The following is a 20586-nucleotide window of genomic DNA, read 5'->3' on the forward strand; positions in this document are numbered from 1 at the left end:
CTGAATACCAGCCTTCTGTTGCTTGGGTAGTCCTCTGGGGTGAAATGGTTGGGTGCCCAGAGCCCCCACCCCCATGTTCTTGGGCATCTGGGTGAAGAGGCTATGGAACTTGGGGAGGAGGGCAGGTGGTTACACAGGAGCTGCAGTGGCAGTCTGCTCCTGCTGCCTTTCCTGCACCTCAACCATACGCCAGAGCATATCAGTTTGATCCCCCAGTAGCCTCAGCATTGCATCCTGCCTCCTCTCATCACGCTGCCGTCACCTCTCCTCTTGTTCATCCCTCCTGTCCTCGCGCTCATTTTCTGCTTTCCTGGATTCTGACATTATTTGCCTCCACGCATTCTGCTGAGCTCTTTCAGTGTGGGAGGACTGCATGAACTCAGAGAACATTTAATAGCGAGTGAATTTTTTTTGCCTTATCATCTGCGCTAGCCTCTCGGACAGAGATGATAGGGGGAGTGTTGAAACATTTACAGCTGCAGGAGGGAAAAAAGGGAGAGTAGTATTTAAAAAGAGACATTTTAGAGAACAATGGGTAGACTCTTTCACGGTGAACCAAGTTGTTATTACATTGCACATGTGCTTTCGGTACAAGGTCGCATTTTGCCTGTTATATTGAGGGCCTGCCGGTTCGGTGTGCGAGATCACACATGCAGGGCCGAGCAACAGAATTTGGCTTGCAGGCAGCCATGGTAAGCCACAGTCTTTCGGCTTCTTTAACCTTCATAACATGTGGGAATGGTTTCAAACAGCAGTGCCCTCCTTTCCCATACCACGCACCCGTTGGGTTGGCCATTTAAAAGGAGGGGTTGTTCTGGCTGCGAATGCATCCCAAGTCTTCAGGGCAAATTAATCATTAAACAAGATTGCTTTTAAAGCATGTATTATATTTACAAAGGTACACTCACCAGAGGTGCCTTCTCCGGCTTCATGGTCCGGGAGCCTGCCTTGGGAGGGTTGGGTGGGTATTGGCTCCAGGATGATAAACAGTTCCTCGCTGTCGGGGAGAATGGTTTCTCTGCTTGCCTGCTGTGCGCTATTCTCCTCCTCCTCATCTTCCTTGTCCCCAAAATTCTCATGCCTATTGCATGAGACTCCCCCCTTGCATGTGTCCATGGACGGGGTGGGGGAGTAGGAGGAACCCCCACTAGAATTGCATTCAGCTCATCATAGAAGCGGCATGTCTGGGGCTCTGACCCAGAGTGGCCATTTGCCTCCTTAGTTTTTTGGTAGGCTTGCCTGAGCTCCTTAACTTTCACGCAGCACTGCTGCGGGTCCCTGTTGTAGCCTCTATCCATCATGCCCTTGGAGATTTTTGCAAATATTTTGGCATTTCGTCTTTTGGAATGGAGTTCTGATAGCATGGCTTCATCTCCCGATACAGCTATCAGATCCAATACCTCCCATTCGGTCCATGCTGGAGCTCTTTTGCGATTCTGGGACTGCATGGTCACCTGTGCTGATGAGCTCGCCACGTTGGCCAAACAGGAAATGAAATTCAAAAGTTCTTGGGGCTTTTCCTGTGTACCTGGCTAGTGCATCTGAGTTGAAAGTGCTGCCCAGACTGGTCACAATGGAGCACTCTGGGATAGCTCCCGGAGGCTCCCGGAGGCCATCGAATTGCGTCCACACTACCCCAAATTCGACCCAGCTATGTCTATTTCAGAGTTAATCCCCTGGTCAGGGAGGTGCATAGAAATCGATTTTATTAGCCCTTTAAGTCGACAAAAATGGCTTTGTCATGTGGATGGGCACAGGATTAAATCAATCTAACACTGCTAATTTCAACCTAAACTTGTAGTGTAGACCAGGGCTTAGTTATGCATAGAATAGGACTTTTAACCAAAAACCCTGAGTGTGGCTTATATGTAGATTCACCCTCTGTTAGATCTCCTCAGAGATGAAGGATAATTTTACTTCTCTCCCTGGGATGAACTGTAGTGGAATATCCCTGATACAGTCTAAGATCCAAAATAGCTTAAATAAAACAATGTGTATTCAAAAACCAAGAGGAGATTAAATTAAATCAAAAAGAAACAATACCAATACACGAGAACTAAAACTCCCTAGCCCATATGTGCAGGAACTAGGGGTGCAAGAGTGTTGCAGCACCACCTGTCTCCCAGCTGCTGGCCCTGCACCCGGGACTTTGCTCCTGACCTCAGCTCAGGAGGGGGCGGAGTGGATAGGGGTAAGGAGGCTGGCTTTTAGCACCCCCACTATTAAAAATGTTCCAACTCTGCTGCCTAGCCTTGTCCAAATGGGCCCAAACCCCTGAAGCTTCAGAAGATGCATCAAAAACAATTATGCCCATATTTCTCTAGTTCAGTGTCTGCAAGCTGCTAGCTCTCTCATCCTTCTCTCCATAATACACTATCACATCATTATCCCTTCTTGTTAAGCCCTTGGGGGTTTTGAAGTAAAAGTGTGACCTAGCATTATCATATTAGTCAGAGTCCTACATTGTATTTGTACAGTTATTATTAATGTTTATATTAGTGCTCTAACTTGGGAAGGGAAAGGAAGCAATCTTTGTTATTTCCCCTCTCTAATAACTGCTGTATCATATTTAATAAAAGCCCCTTTGATCTTGCATCATTCTCCAATAATATATTACCTATGTTGGATAGATGGGGTTTGTTTGAATGTTAATAGTCCAACTCCACAACTTTTGGGGTGTTTTTAGCTGATTTCCCACCCCCAGAAATATCAGATGTAATAACACTATTTCAGCCACACTCTTAAAGGTGACTTAGAGTATGTCGACACTGCAATTAGATACCTGTGACTAGCCCATGCCACCTATCCTGGGGTTGGGGGAAGGGACTGTTTAACTGCCATGTAGACATTTGGACTCAGGCCACAGCCTCAGCTCTGGAACCATTCCATCTTGCAGGGTCCTAGAGCCCAAGTCTGAATGTCTACACTGCAATTAAACAGATTCTTAGCTTGGGTCAGCTGGCACGGGCCAACCGCAGGTTTTTAAGTACAGTGTAAACATACCCTCTGAGGTAATATTTCATGATCATCTCATACTCCTTGGTACAAATCAGCAAATATCGAAACTCCACTGATCAGTTGCCTGCTTGCAAGGACTCAATCACTTATAATTTTTCATTCTTGTACAAACATTATAGGCACAGAATAGCACTTGTGATAGGAAGCAAGGAAACAGTGCAGAAAACTCACCAAATCGGTGGAAGGAGCCTAGCTGCACCACTGCAGCAAACTGCTTCTTGCATCCAGTGACTAAGGAAGCCCTTTCTCAACAGATATATGGATCTGGGGCTCCACAGATCTATACGAGGTTCTCAAGACAGGGCCAACAACTGGCACTAAATGCAACATACCCCCACTAGCAGATTATAGATTTCCCAGTGCAGATCTATCTGCTAGTTGGTGGTTACTGCTAGTTGACTCAGCAGTAATTTCCCTGTGCACTTGTGTCCTCTCTGAGAGAGATGTGCAAACACAAGGATTAGTCCATGGCACTGTTGGTACAAAGAGTTAGGTGAGTGGAGCATTGTCCCTTAGAAGGACAGGGTAAGGTGTGCAATGATATGCCAGTAGATTCATTTGGTTTTCCTGGCTGTGGCCCCTTTTCCCCCTGCACTGGCTCAAATTCTCCCTTTTCCAACCCCAACCAGAGATTTGCCTTGAAATTATGCATGTTTTTCATTCCCTTGGATTTATCTGCCAGAAGGTAACATGTGGCCCATGGTTTGCATTTTAGTTTAAAAAATTTCTTTTACAGCAGTCAGAGCCTTTCAAAATACTTCACTTCCCTTATTCCCATAGGAAGAAAGAATGGCAGGAAAAATTGTTCACAGCAGTATGAAGAGATGTAAAGTTCTACATTTTTAATTGTAAACAAGAATGTTAAAATATGGTTTTAATCAGGTAGGTTTTCCTCCTAGACCAATGCTTCGTTCTCGTAATATATGTAACCTGACTGGCTGTAAAAATAATGGTGTCAGTTGGAGCAGCTTAGGAGTTCTAAGGAAATTTTGTATTAACCTAAACTCCTCTCCTCCTCAGTTCCTCCCACTATTATTGTGTGTGTGGCCTCCTGATGAGCCAGGTCACCAATACACAGACTGCATAGAAGTGAGGATACACCATAAGGCTTACATTTTAGTTACTGATGAGGCATAGATGTTGGTATGTATATTCTGACACAATATATCTAGAGATATTTCCATGGTTTAAATAAACATCTACTATTTCCATGAGATCATTAACTCTTAGTAAGTTGTACGTTTCTGAGTACGCATAAGCTTCTAGTTCTTTTAAGTCTGTAACCTAAAATACCTTTCCTACCTACATTTGTCATGATTTAAAGTTCAATATCTTGAACCCCTTCAAAACTACAAGGGAGTACTATGCCCACCAGGAAGCTGGGAATCTCCCTGCTGTAACGGTTTCAAACTCTTGATTCTAGATCTGTAATGAAAAATTGGATTACATTTATGGCATTTTTTATATTTACAAAATCCACTAATGGTCCAGATTGGATGTCTGTCCATCTTGGTCATCTGGCTGTGGCAACTTTGGGGAAAAAAGTTTCTTAGGCAAGATGATTAAAGGGAAAAAAACCAACAGCTGACTGAAGAAGCTCAGAGGTTGGGCATGTTATGTAAGTGCTCGGGGAGATATATTACTTGGCAGGCAGAAGGTGTGGTTGTCAAAGATACATGATAAATTCATTTAACACATGATATAGAATGATTATGCACATAGATACACACACTATCTGATTTCTCATTACTTTAATATTCATTCATGAGTAGACAGAATAACTTACCATCAGCAATGACACTAGACTTCACTTTGCACGTCTACTGATAACACATACCACAAACAATCAACCTTGACCTATTTTTTATTATAAAATACACACCTATATATAATATAGTGTAATACAGAGATTATATATTACACTAAATAAATATATATCAGAAGGAATATCTTGTCCTCAGCTGAAAAATATGAAAGGAAAATGCTGCAGTGGAGGAAACCTCAAATAGCAATGAAGCTTGGAACAAATGCTGCTAGATAATACTTGCTTTGCACTGTCCCCTAGATAAAAAGTCTCAGAAGTCTCTTCATCAATGTGGTTCTGATCAAATTTTCCTCTTTTCCTCCCTTTTGTTTTTTTACCACTCAGTTCTATATTGCAGACAGTATGGAGTAACTCAAAAACAAGAGGAGTGGGCTCAGGAAAATGAGAACAGATAAGAATAGTACAAATTCAACAGAGTTAATCAAAGAGCAAAATCTTTAGAAAGGTATTAAGTAAAGTGGATGTCACTGTTTAAACTCAGATACGGCCACATTTTTCACTTCTTTACTCCTAAATGATTTTTCCAGGCCACAACGTAAGTGAACATAGATCACAGTTATATTGATAATGCAGCTGTTCTTGAAAAATTAAAAACTCCATAAAAGTTTAATGTGCTGTAGGCTCTTATGCGGATTACTCCTACTTTGGTTATTATTTCCATAATTTAATGTCCTTTTACAGAGAGATTATTTTTATGCTTTCTCTGCCACATGTATTAACCATTCAGGATGTTAGCTTTGTGGGGGGGAAATATCTTGGTAGACAAAAAAACATGGTAAAAAGTTAGATTTATAGCATGTTACATGTACCAAAAATACAAAAACTTACCACAATCTGTATTTTCTTTTTTAATTAAAAAAAAATCCAAAGACCCATTTATATTGAAAGCTATATTGCACAGATTCAGTATAACACAAAACTAGCCACAATAAACACTCAGTAAAAATTCAATACAAATAGTTCCAAGCATTTGTGGTTGTTTTCCACCTCACATTTTAATCTTTCTAGTACTTCAGGTATGATAAACGGTCTTCCGAGGGGGTGTTTCCTAGATAATGTACAGTGAAGATAATACTGTCCATTACCTCACCTAAAAAAATGGTTACTTACCTGAAACTGTTGTTCTTTGAGATGTGATGCAGACATATATTCCATATAGGTGGAAGGTGGGTGCATGCTCAGCTCACCAGAGTCAGAGAATTTTGTTTAGCAGTACCCATAGGTGTGGCACTCATGCCCTGGAGCCACAGCTCCTCCCCTGGCCATATAAATTCAGCACTGCCCTGACCTCCTCAGTTCCTTCACGCAGAACGTCACAAGTACAGACTCTGATGCAGATGAGATGGAGGGAGGATCGTGGAATACACGTCTGCATGCCATCTGGAAGAACAAATTCCTTACCAGAGTTTGCATCTGAACTGGACACAGCCGTAATGGCATGGTGGTTTGTAAAAGTATGCACAGAACAAGTGGCATCACTGCAAATGTCCAATACAGGCATATAACTTAAAAATGCCATTGATGTGGCATAAGCTCTTGTGGAATGAGCTCATACCCATTGTGGAGGCATAGCCCGGACCACTTTGTATGCTGTCATGATACAGGAAGTTGCTCACCTGGAGACTGTCTGTGAAGAGACTGCTTGACCCTTCATTCGGTTTTCATATGAAAGAAACAGACAAGGTGAGGAACGGAAAAGTTTACTTCTATCCAGACAAAAAGCCAATCATTGCCTGACATTAAATGTGTGAAGATGCTGCTTCTCTGGGGTTGAATGCAGCTTAGGGAAGAACACTGGTAGACCTATAACTGTGAAATCACTTCAGACAAGCAGTTAGGGTGTGGCTGCAGGGTTACGTAGTCTTTGGAAAATTGTGCATAAGGAGGCTCTACCTTCCAAGTCTGTGACTCACACATTCTCCTCACAGACATGATCGCCACAACGAAGGCAGTTTTCTAACACAGAAGGGAGAAAGAAGAAGTTGCCAGAGGCTTGAATGGAGGTCCCATAATAGTGGCTAATACACTATTAAAGCCCCTTAAAGGAAACAACTCTTTTACAGGTGGGTGCAGATGAGTGACTCCTTTCAAGAAACTCACTGCCATGGAGTTTGAAAACACTGATTTCCTTTGAATGGGTCAATGAAATGCCAAAATCACCAGCAGGTGGACTCTTACTGAACTAAGTGCAAGATCAGCAGACTGAAGGTGTAACACGTACTCCAAGATGTCCTGGATACAAGCCAGACTCAGTTGAACTCATCATGCTAATAACCATACCAAGAACCGCTTTCATTTGGGTGAACAGACTGCCCTGGTGGAGAAAAAGCATACAGGAATGCCAACTCCCACCTCAGGTGGAAAGCATCGGTCAAGGAATGTGCACACTCCAAAATCAGGATCTGATCAGGCTCTGGCAGTTTTGCATCAGGGAAAACATTACCCCTGTGGCTGGTTCCTTACTTGGGATCCAGAATCACCTGGCAGATCACCTCAGCAGAAATTTCTCTGTGAATCATGAGTGGTCTCTGAAGTGCAGAGTCTTGTGGTCCATTTTTAGAGTTTGGGCCATTCCAACAATCAACCTGTCCGCCGTGAGAGGGAACAAGAAATGGTGGTTGTTTTGCTCCCAGTGGGGTCTCAGTCCAGACTCAAAGGCGCAGCCTGGCATTTTGGAATACCTGTGTCCATGCAGCCATATGGCCTAGCAACCTCAGTCATACTTGGGCTGTGGCTGAGGGTTCAGACTGTCGCTCCAGACATAAGTGATTAATCACCTGGAATCGCTTGGTCAACAGAAACACTCTCAAACTCACAGAATCTATCGAGGTCCCAATTAACTTGCTTCTTTGAGTTGGAACCAATGTTAATTTTGTGCTATTTTTGATGAGACCTAGATGATCAAGTATGCATAGTGTGAAGTGAACATGACGTAGGATTCAGAGTAACAGCCGTGTTAGTCTGTATTCGCAAAAAGAAAAGGAGGACTTGTGGCACCTTAGAGACTAACCAATTTATTAGAGCATAAGCTTTCGTGAGCTACAGCTCACTTCCTCAGATGCATATCGTGGAAACTGCAGCAGGCTTTATATATACACAGAGAATATGAAACAATACCTATTCCCACCCCACTGTCCTGCTGGTAATAGCTTATCACTAATAGCTTATAAGCTATTACCAGCAGGACAGTGGGGTGGGAATAGGTATTGTTTCATATTCTCTGTGTATATATAAAGCCTGCTGCAGTTTCCACGATATGCATCTGAGGAAGTGAGCTGTAGCTCACGAAAGCTTATGCTCTAATAAATTGGTTAGTCTCTAAGGTGCCACAAGTCCTCCTTTTCTCATGACGTAGGACTTTCCCTCTGGACTTGCCCCTCAGTAACCCAGAGTCCAGATATAGAACGATGTGAATTCCCTTCTTTCTGAGGTACGCTGTTACTGAAGAGCAGAAGCTGAGAAGGAGAAGACATGCTGAAAGGCAGTACAACATACTGGTAGTGCTGGCCAGCTATGACAAATGTGAGGAACCTCCTGTGGCTTGGGAGGATTGCTATATGGAAATAAGCATCCTGCAGGTCCAGGGCAGTAAACCAGTCATTGTGATTCAAGGTAGGGAGTTGGCAGGGTAACCTTATGGAATTTCACATAACAGATGTATTTGTTGAAATTGCAGAAGTGGAGGACAGGTCATATAACTCGGGTTTGGGGACCAGGAAATACTGATGCTGCAGAGGAACCTCCTCTTTGGCCTCCAAGCCAGTAGAGACTGAACCTGCTCAAGGAGCAGTGTCTTCTGAGAGAAGTCCCTGAAAAGGGATGTGTTGGGGGGTGGGGTGGGTTTGGGAGGGGAAATGCAGAGGAACTGTATGGCAAGACCTGACCATCAAACAGTAAGTCCTCGGTGATCTGCTGCACATGGGACACAATGCCTGAGTCCTGAAGCCGTAAGGCCTTTCTCATGGTCACAGCCTATGCCATAAATCTGGCTGAGGCATCCACCTCATCCAGAGCTGCCTGCAAGGAAGTCTTGGCCATCACACAGACTTCCCCAATGAATGCCATAAACTCTTAACGCGAGGGTTTTGGCAACTTCTCTGTGAACTTAGACAAGACTGTCCAATTGACAAAGTCATACTTATAGAGCAACACCTGCTGGTTCATGATGTGAATTTGCAGGGAAGAGGAGGTATAAATCTTTCTCCACACCAAGTCCATCCTCTTGGACTCTCTGTTCTTGGGTGTGAATTTACACCTACCCTGCCCAGCCCTGTCATTTGCTGCAGTTACCACCAGCAAGTTGGGGGCCAGGTAGGAGCTGAAACCCTCATACCCTTGCATGGGAATGAAGTACCATTTCTCTGAACACTTCACCATAGGGTACAATGAAGCTGAGGTGTTCCAGATGGCCTTTGCAGGCTCCAACAGAGCTTCATTTATCGGCAGGGCTATTCTTCCTAGAGTTGATGATTGGAGAATATCCAGCAGCTATGTGTATTTTCCTGCAGGAGTTATGCCTGCATACCTAAGGAAGCAGCCATATGCCTCAGAAGGTCCTAATATGCCTTAAAAAGGGGAAAAAAGGATTCCCACATGGTAGAGTTGTCTGAAGAGTATGAGGAGATGGTTTGCTGTGCTAATGATTGGTCCTGGTCTTGCATCACAGGATCCAGTTGGAATAACCCTCAAGGTCCAGAGGGAATGAACTCAGTGGTTGCATGCGGCAAAGATGGTTTGCGAATGGGAGTCACCACCAGGACTGGTGATCTCGTTCTAGAACAGGTCGAGAAGCATCCCAAGGAGGCCACTGGGCATACAGATAAGGCTTTGGTGGCCAAAAGGTACTAGGCCCAGATCCCTTATCCTGACCACAGGACAGATGCCATTCTCGGTACTGATGGTGATCCGAGGGCACTCTCTAGTGTCTAACAAGAAGGGAAAGGACAATCCTGACATGGATCTTGAGAAGTCCAGGAGGTCCTTTTGTGACAATGGGGGAACCAGTCCCGATGAGGCAAACAACTTGGGGCCTCGATGCTGAAGAGAAATGGGAATCAGCACAAGTGGTACCAAATGAGACCTACTTCCACCTGGCACCAGAAGAGGCATTGGCTTGGAGACCGTCAATGCCAGTGCCAACGTCATTAGTACCAGACTCAACACATGCATTGTGGTCGGAATCAGAATTGATGGTACGAGCTGTCACTGTATTTGGTGTGGTACAGGGAGCAGGTGGACAGACATGCTCCATTGTGGGTGCTGCAGGGAGTACTATGCCGGTCAACACTCCTCTTAAAAGATGAGGAAGAGTTTCTCCAAGCCCTGGAATGGTCCCAACTCGTTTTATGGGTCCTTTTCCTCACTGCACCAGAAGATGATGAATAACCAGTCTTCCTCTTAGGGGAAACACCAGAATGCAAGCATAAAACAGCATCACTTGCTGGATCTGTAGGCGACCACCAATCAGACAAGGGCCTCAATGCCGAAGCAGGCCTCACAGCCTGCTCCAGAAGGTGCTGCTTCAACCACAAGTTTCTTGCCATCTGAGTCCTCTTTGTGGATGACTTGTAGATGGAGTACCACTCTTTAAGGTGTCCCTCGCTGAGGCACAACAAGAACCTTTATATGGTGGTCACTGTGGAGAATGTCCCTCCACAACATACAGTGCTTGAACCCAGGTGAGGGCACCACACAGGGCAGCCAACTACTCTAACACTAAAACTAAACCTAAAGTACTACTACTACCATATACAGGATAAGTTCTCAGAAAACTGAGACTGAAAGTGTGAGGTGAAGGCACCACACAGAGCTCCGACTCTAGCCGCCGGCAATGAGAAGAAACTGAGGGGGTCAGGGAGACAATGCTCTTATATGGCTCGGGGAGGGGGACTAAGGCCACAGGGCACGAGTGCCACCCCTATAGGTACTAGGGAAAGTTCCCTGGCTCTGGTGCGCTGGATGCACACACATCTACATGAAATATATGGCTGTATCTACTCAGAGAATAGCTGTTTCAAATGCAGGTGCTAATAAATTTTTTCCACAGGCCAAATGCTCCAGTCTCTACTTTACTAGACCCTAATTTTATACTATATCTTTCCCTAAGATGTCTGGATTTTAGCTCAAAGACACAGCACAGAAAAATCTTTTTATGTTTCCATCAGCTTTCAGACCCATATAAGTCAGCTTCATGATCATCTTAGACAAATTCATGCTGGAGCTCAGACTGTCTGTATGTGCAGCTTGAGGGGCAACAGGGCTACATGGAAGAATATTTACTGATTGAAATGACTACCAGTCTCCACCCTAGTATCTTTTTCAATAAATAGAAAGCAACAAAATAAGTCTACAATTATACAATGAACATCAAACCTCACATTTGTGAAGTGAAAATTTCATAGTTTAAATGTTTCTTCATTTGCTTCTTTATGGCATATATTGAGCCATGCTTTTAAATAAAACTATGTTAACTGAATATTGGTAATAATCTGTTCTCAGTGATAAATATTTTATTTTAAAACATATGATAAACGGTCACATTTATTCTATAATTACAATAATTATAACTATATTTGGTTCTAGTTTACAGCTCTGAATAGAGAAAGCAAAACCTATCATGAACCACTTTATACTTTTTAACAAAAGCCATACTCTTTGTTTCCTGAGAGCCCACAAAGTAATATATGGCAGGAGTTCTAAGGAATATTTTAGAAAATAGCTTTTTCCTAATGGAGCTGTTGTCCCTGGATACAAGACTTCTACTACACTGATATATGTTAGTATCACCAAAGATTTTAAGGATTTAGTATTTTGTCTTTTTCTATCAACAAATTCACTACACTTTAATTTTAATTTGACATCCTGGCAAGGCCAAATACAAATAATGGTGAATATAACTGTACAGTATTCTGTATATATGCAATAGTACATTAAAATATGATAAAAGAAAGTTTTTAAAGTTGCAAAGTTGAACACTCAAAAATTAGGAACAGACAGAATTAAGATTATTCATATTACTTTTTTTTTACGAGTCTCTTGCCTCATTCAGTACCCAGCCAATGAATGGACAGTAGGATGGACAGTACCTGGCAAATTAAACAGTTGTTCAACATTTATTTTTACCTCATCATTCAATGTGTGTGAAACTTAGACAGAGAGAGATTAAGGCCAACATTTGCAGAAATGTCCACTAATTTTGTATGCCTCAGTGACAGAGTCATCAGACTGGGTTCCCCACTGGCCTGTGCCAACCAAAGTCACAAAGCTAGAGCGATGAAGATTTATTGCTGCACTTAGGCAGAACAGAATCCATTACATTCTGAGTATGACAGTGTTTAACAAAGGTTTTCCCTTTCCATATTTGAAAGCAAGCTTACCTCTCTCAATACAGGATCAGTTATTGAACTCAGATTGACTGCTCCTTCATAGGTTAAGTAGTAGAATACATTCAGGGATCGGACAGCCTCTGGCCCTTGCTGTTTGTAGCCAAAAATTAGATCGATCCATTGATGAAGCTGGCATGAAACAAACTCACTCTCCAAGGCCTGCAACAAAATGCAAAATATGTTATCCTGACTTCTGCTATTATTCTTTCTTAAGAAACTTGAATATTCATAAATAGGACATGAAATTATCTTTAGTAGTTCCCCTGCACCAATGCTACTAATATTTTAGAAAGCTGTACAAAAATTTCTAACACTTACAAAAGCATACTAAGGTGGAAAGGACCAGCCATGTAGACCACCTGCCCCACCCCTCAAAGTCCAGATGGGAGAATTGCTCCTCATCCTGTCAATGAAGAGGGCAGGGATAAGACAAACAGTCAGAATGCTCCTGCCCCTCTTTCTGTGGGATGGGGAGGGTGAAAGGATGGTATCTTAGACCAGTTATGACATGTGGACAGAGGGCTGAAAGATTTGGGGAAATTAAAGTAACTGGGGGTGATCAGGTGAAATGCAACTAAGAAGTTCTGTATACCATACATGTTGCATATATGTTAGTTTGCTATTACTTTTGTCTATATATTTATGCTTGTCCAATTTCTGATTGTAATTTTAGGGTATGTTTATGCTGCAATAAAACCTGTGGTTGGCTTGTGTCAGCTGGCTTGGGCTGGGAGGCTATAAAATTGCACTGTAGACATTTGGGATTGGGTTGGAGCTCAAGCTCTGAGAACATCACATCTTGCAGGGTTGCAGAGCCTGGAGCTTCAGCCCAAGCCCAAACGTCTCCACCACAGTTTTACAGCCCTGTAGCCAGAGCCCTGTGAGCTCAAGTCAGCTGGCACAAGCCAGCAACAGGTGTTTAACTGCAGTGTAGCAATACCCTTACTGAAACAGGGGCTGTCTTTTACTATGTGTTTGTATGGTACCAGGTACAACCGGTACCAAATTTTGACTGAGGCCTCCAGGAGCTATAGTAAGACAAATAATAAACAAATTAATAACAACATATTCTTCCATATAACCCAGTTCATATTTAACATACTACTCTAGAACCATATGTTCCCTAAGGCATCAGTTATCAAGTTAAGTTAGAAAACCAAGGACAGCAATTCAGATAACTCTACAAACTAGAAATTTAAAAAAATGTTCAAATGAATTTCCTCTTCTCAAGTTGTTACATGCAGAAGATACTTTGCCAAAATAGTAAGAAAAATGTTAAAAGATTAAGAAAAAATGCATATTACCTATTACATACACAAATGAAATAAACATATCTGATTAAAACACAGCTTAAAGAAACCTGCCATTGGGACAGCATCGAGACACTTGATTGCCTGTGATTGTTCAGATACGCAGGTAACTGCATGTGATTGGCTTGCAGGTCCCAGTTTTGAAGTAAGGGGAGGTAAATCTGCTGGTGATTTCACCTCAGGACATGTGCCAAGAGATTTTCCCATGAGTGCATGGAGAGTAGGTAAGCAGCAACTTCTAAGAAGCTAAGGAAGGTCCATTCACATAGTGGTACTAGCAGAATATCATCAGACTTCTTTGTTTACTGAATGGATTTTGGGACCATTTCACAATTTCTTATGCTGATCAGAAGATTTATTTGTAACAGACTTAACCAGTGTGTTGCATATTTATGGCTGGGAACCTGTACTCCATGGTCTCCATGCCTCAAGTTTATCACAAAAAGCTCCAACAGAAGTGCAAGACTGGTCATATTAGCATCTCCCTCCCATTTCTGCCTCTGGGTAATCTCCACCTGTTCTCCCTTAGTCTCATACCCAATAAATTCCCTGGTGAATATATAATTATTCACCCCACGACTAGCATTTCTCAGTTAGAATTCAATTAATTTGTAAGATTTCTTCATGCACTACTCATCTTTCAAACACACAGGCAAGCCAGATCTCCTTAACATGGAGGCAGGACAAAAGCTGAAAAACCTACTGCAGTTGCTGCCAGTGAACCAACATGCCTTCAAGATATTTGGCTTCTCATTCAAAGGCCAATATTACTCAAAGTAATATCAAAATATTACTTTTTGTCATGTGGAATTTTTGGAGCATTCAGTTTTTTCCTCAAATGGGCAAAGGGCTCACAACAATTCTCTCTCTGTTTCAGATGGAGTGGTTTCAGAAGCTAGCCAGTGGCTGAGAGAGAGAGCCAATCTGATGCCAGAATATTCCCATGGCAATTTGGCAAGAAAGATTTGGTGACTAAGCTGGTTTGTTGCGCCAAGTATTCTGCATAGTTATAGGGAAAGTTTCAATACATTTCTGCATTTCACCTAGACAGAGAGAGAGTTTATCCATTGCCTGTCCCATACCACTGGTATACATTGAGCTGTTCATTTTGGTCTCTAGGTCAGTGCTATTCAAAGTGGTGGTCCGCGGACTGGTGCCGGTCTGTGCGCACACTGGAAAAAAAAACTTGCCAGTCCCCCACATCAGACAGCTTGAGAAGCACTGCTCTAGGTGACAAAATTTGTTCACGCCATCACTGACTTTCACTTGGTGGACACATAATTCTGTGCCCAAAGGACTCCACCATCCAAACCATCTGATGGTTACCTGGTGCAGGCCACACAAAGGCCCTAAATATGTTCAAAAGAGCAAGCTGCTTAATTATCACTGTAGCATCATGTGGATACAAAGGGATATGTAGCAGCTCTCAACTCGCAGCAAGTGGGATGTAGGCAGATAGGTCTGTGTCTCCTGCAGAGAGAAACTTTCTCTTGAGGGATGGAGGCTAGCCTATAAGGGTTGGGTGCAGGCATTTCTCTAAGGGAGATCAAATATGGTACCAATAGCAAGCACCAGCTAGATGGCTGCTGTTTCTGCTCTAGGACTATATAAGATCATAAACTGGGTGGGTGGGTCTCCCTGGAAGGTTTAGCAGATTTGGGTATAAGAAAACTATGAACCCCACCTTCCACCCTCTCTTCACAGCTACCAGGACTTCCAGCTTCTAATCCAGTTAAGTTTAGTAGTAGTACAGTTCAATACTTAAAAATAATGATTTTTTTTTGGTTTCTATAAAAAGACAGTGTGCCATTAAAATGTGGACCTTTACTGCTCCTAGTAGTTAAGTTTATCATCATATTCCCTATTCTAAATTTAGGGAATACTGAAATATCATGATACAGTAAAACATTGCAGTGCAGCAAACACCAAGATTTTATCATTGCCCACTGAACACATTCACTTTGGATATACACATACAGAACCATTTTCTGCAGTATGCTGGAAGATTAAAACACTGTTCTGAAAATACGTGGCTAATTCACAAGCCAATATACAGAAAATACACAATTAAATTAACAAAAATGAATCCCTGACCAATCGAATTAGGTTCAATACATATTCAAAGGTATTACCTAGCATGAATCTACTGTATTTCTAAATATTTAATACAACTACTTTAAATTACTGGCAGGATTTGCTTTATCAATCTCGTGTAGAATTCAATTCAGTTTTATTTTTAATAAGTACAGATAAAACAATACAGAGAAGTACAATATTATTCTATGTGACCTACAGAAACTAAGAGCATTTTTCTTTTAAAGGAAATTCCTAATTTTGAACAGCAGAAGTTAAAATTAATCTGAAAACCTACGAAACTGCTCTGGCTTTTGTACACAAAATGATGGGTTTGTTTCATTAACCGATGTCTGAAAACAACATTTAAATTGACACATAAAAACAGCCATTGTCTTAATTTGTGTGTTGTACTCCACACAAAAGCCCTAAATATGTTCAAATTAGAGCAAGCTGCTTGATTGTCACTGCAGTCTCATGTCACATTAATGCATGACAAACATTAAACCATACACTTAAATGGCAATTTATATCATTTAAATGTTTACTGCCAGACCAGCTCATCACTCATTTAAATGCGACTTTCTGGCAGCTAATTTCAGTTAATTTTCCTCGATTCACTTAATTAGAACTTTCAATCAAGAAAAGACTGTACATATCTTCCAGTTCTCTTTTTTCTAATTTGAATTCTCAGCTATTGATGTGCTGAAAATACCCTCTAAAATGGATAATCAGATAGTATGTCATGTCCTACCCCCCTCGCCCCCCAAAATGACCACATGGAAAAAACCTTACAATATATATGCTTTGACAAAAGTTATTTATGTAAAAGTAGTTTTAGTTCTCACACACACTCTCCACAATTAAAACTATAAAAAACAGCAACCAAGCAAATTAAAAATTAATGACTTCAAAATTGTTTAATAAGATAAAAATAGTCAGGAGTCTCATGAGTGACCATAGAGCAACAACATGAGGCTATAAAATTCTACAAGGCTCAGCAAATGACAATGATGTGAATTAATTTTCTTGTTATCTTGCCAAAACCTTTTAACATTAGAACATATTTAGTTTCTCTTTTTATCTATTTCATCTTACATAATTTTTGTTTTAAGGGCAAATGATTTTATATGTTCACTATGAAAACTGTGTTTCACTATTTCTGATGAGCAAAAATTCCTAACAGGAATGCAAAGTGAAACATACTATAATGGCCATATTACACCCATAAAACACATGGACATGGATAACTACTGTAATATTGTTCTGCAATCTCTTCAAGTAACCAAACATATAAATCTAAAAAGAAAAGGAGTACTTGTGGCACCTTAGAGACTAACCAATTTATTTGAGCATAAGCTTTTGTGAGCTACAGCTCACTTCACTTCATAGCTCACAAAAGCTTATGCTCAAATGAAGTGAGCTGTAGCTCACGAAAGCTTATGCTCAAATAAATTGGTTAGTCTCTAAGGTGCCACAAGTACTCCTTTTCTTTTTGCGAATACAGACTAACACGGCTGTTATTCTGAAACCTGTCATATAAATCTAACAATCTCTTAAAAATTACAGTCTCACCACTTATTCATGGAACTGCTGGTGGACATCCTGAATTTGCTTCCCTTTGCAATGTTAAGATAAAAATGTTCTTTTAAGTTACATAGGTTTAGAATGGTAAGAACAGGAAATTAACAATGGAAAGACGATGGAGATTATTTCTTGTATCATTTACACTACTTTAGGGCATTTTTAGCATCTTTGTCCACTTGTCAGGACACAAATATGAGGGCTAAAAGAAAAGAAAGTAAGATGAACGTCAGTACTCAGGACACTGCAGGAAAGGCCAAATGTAACATACAATTTCAAAAAGATAAATAAGGTTTTCTGTCATTCTAGGTTAACAGTTATGGTCTTTGGGTGGTTATGAATTAAATTTAGACGAGTAGGATATGATTGAGTTTCAAAATGATTAAAAAAAAATAAATTTTCAAGGAAGACAGCACAGTATAATACTAAAAATCCAATTTGACTACAACTAAAATTGAAACCACTTAAAAAAATTGAAAAATGTAAAGTACAAAATTCATAATGCTAAAATAAATCTACTATATTCATAACAAATTCTCTCCTTTTAAAAGGTGTGGGTGTGTGTTTATTAAATTATTCTCTCAATATTTACCCATTCAAAAAATAAAATTGAGGCCATGGAATGCTAAACATTTAGGATTATTCAGACCACTAGGACAGACAGTCCTCATTAAGGCCAGAGTTAAATACGGTATGCCGCTATGGGATACTAACATTCTTCCCATGCTGCTCTTAAAACTAGCCAATCAATTGTTAGTACTCCCATAGCAGTATGGATACATCATTTACACCCAATGCATGCTCTGAGTAAAATTTGTACAAAAGAAAAGAAAAGAAAAGAAAAGAAAAGAAAAGAAAAGAAAAGAAAAGAAAAGAAAAGAAAAGAAAAGAAAAGAAAAGAAAAGAAAAGCCGCTACAATGTCCAACACAATACAGTAATGTTCAACAGTACTGAGTTATTATAAAATAAATCAGTGATTAATGTCTAATTGTTAAGGATCAAATAAGACCATGAAAAGACTGTCATGTGAGACTACACACAAATTGTCAGTTCAGTCCAGTGGGACTCATATTAGCTTTGACAAACTGTCTTGGGGCTGATAGCTGTTTTTTTAATGAGATCTATTAGGCAGAGACTAAAACACTTGAGATATGCTAAAAAGTACAGTATACAGATGTCAAACACAAACACCTATTAGAAAAGGAGGACTTGTGGCACCTTAGAGATTAGTCTCTAAGGTGCCACAAGTCCTCCTTTTCTTTTTGCGAATACAGACTAACACGGCTGTTACTCTGAAACACCTATTAGTAACTTTCATTCCCAAGGCAGAAATGCATCAGAAACATAAACCAAGTGACGCTTTGATATTACAAGGCAAATTTCAAATTCAAAAATATATTTCAAATGCAAAATGCAATGTTATTAAATAAAATGCAATTTAACCTCTCTCTTCAAATATAATTCTGAAATTTGTGATTTACTATGTGGCTTTTTATTGCCTATTTAATAAAAGGAATTAACAGAAAAAAGTATTGAGGACTGTATTTTATATATATTAAAGGTGCTATATAAAAAGCATAAGGCAAAATGTGGTCAAAACACAACAAAAATGCTAAATTAACGTGGTTAGAAACAATTTTCTTTATATAGTTAAGTTACTCACTATACCACATTTACTAAATACCATTATATTTTAAGACTCTGGCGTACTTTTGAAGTAACTGCTCAAGGGTTTTTCCCCTATAAAATATATTTTTTTCTATTTTAGACTAGGTAACAGTGTGAAATAGTATATGTTTTAAAAACAAATATTGGCGATTAGGATTATTCTGATTTTTCATTTAGACAAATACATTAAGTACACGTCATTTCACCAGTATATGCACTGTTTAGACAAACTTATTTACAGAGAAACTATTCAGAAATATAAGGCCACATTCCTGCTCACCTTACTCTCCCAATGAGTATTAAATAGCTTTTAATATAATCAAAATAAAAGATGACATCTGATGGACAGTAAAACTATTTTTTGAACATGCACTTGAACTTGGGTGTATATGTTTTAGTTCTGTACATTTTTCTAGGAATACATTAATTTGGCATGTAAAAAAATTAAATCATTTCAAACTTCTTAGAACATTGGTGTTTGCCAGATGTACAAAAGCAAATAAATCTCCATAGTCTCCAAAGGGTTAATGCATTTTGCTACCACTTTGAAACAAGGGATGCCATTACAATGAGTCAAAATAAAACTGAGTCATTATGAAATTCAGTATCAATCTCCAACTCCCAATCAAAGAAAAAGTCTACACATGAATAGGAAAGCTCTAATTAGGTGTTCTAGAGACTGGAAACACAAATAAGAAGAAGTTTGATTTATAATTTATAAAAATGTACCCATACAGAGTATTGCAAAGGTAACAGCCACACTACTCAAGTGCCAGACAACTAATTTAAATACGTTAAGCATATTTTAGATTACACACACACACACACACACACAAATAAAAAACCAACTGGTTTATTATGTTTGTATTTGCTGGATTTCAAACACTAGTGGTAATGTTTCCTTAACATTGATATATGACCTTTGTAATTTACAACGAAGAAGGCTGGTTTTTTCAGCCTAATTAGAACTGTTTCAAATTTTCCTGCTAAATATATGATAGAAAATCCTTTCAACTTTTTCTTTTTATTATTCTAGAATTTCTTTCCATGTCAACTTTGTTCCAATCAAAATATGCTTTGAATTAAGTGATTTTGATTGAATATGTGGATCACATTTCACTTCTAAGATTTAAAGTCCAAAAAGGAAAAGTTTAGCCTGGTCAAACAAAGTGAGAGCAGCCACTTTGCGGAAAGCTACTCACATTTACGAAGACTGACAAATTGTTTGTGTGCACCATTAGGTCTAGTTTTTGCAATAGTTGCCAGATTTCCTGTCCTCCTAATAAGATATTAACTCTTTAAATGCTGACCTATAAGTAAGCAACTGTATTTCAATTTTAAATGCAACTTTTCCCACATATACTCTTCTGAGCACAAGAGAAAATAGAAATCTAAAAAAATCTAATCTGTTATTAGGCATGTATCAAACTAAAGCTTGCCCTGCAGGTAGGAAGAAGACAGCAGACCTGCTATTAATGACAAAACTCCACATTCTGTAAGGAGTGATACAAATTTCACAAATATGAAACTGACATTAAAATTTTGCATACAATCGGTGGTCTCTAACTTGCTCTTAAGTAATTTAATTTCCATACCAGTAAATTCTTGGACTTTTATTAATTTATTGTACTTTGTAATTTACTATAGACATGAAACACTGCAGGAACGATGAGTGATTATTGTACTTTTCAGACTACACAGATTAGATCACTTAGTTTTCAT

The 20586-nt window shown here is 40.0% G+C and overlaps 1 protein-coding gene across 4 annotated transcripts in view; it reads right to left on the reverse strand.

Moving 5' to 3' along the window:
* Positions 1 to 20586, reverse strand: part of LRBA (LPS responsive beige-like anchor protein) — a 558089-nt gene that overhangs the window by 64988 nt on the left and 472515 nt on the right. For all 4 annotated transcript variants that reach the window (XM_073341330.2, XM_073341331.2, XM_073341329.2 and 1 more), the window contains one exon: positions 12220 to 12387. In XM_073341330.2, the coding sequence (XP_073197431.2) occupies positions 12220 to 12387 (168 nt within the window). The remainder of the gene's footprint in view (positions 1 to 12219; positions 12388 to 20586) is intronic.

The sequence above is a fragment of the Lepidochelys kempii genome, chromosome 4 (assembly GCF_965140285.1).
Source record: "Lepidochelys kempii isolate rLepKem1 chromosome 4, rLepKem1.hap1, whole genome shotgun sequence".
Lineage (NCBI taxonomy): Eukaryota > Metazoa > Chordata > Testudines > Cheloniidae > Lepidochelys > Lepidochelys kempii.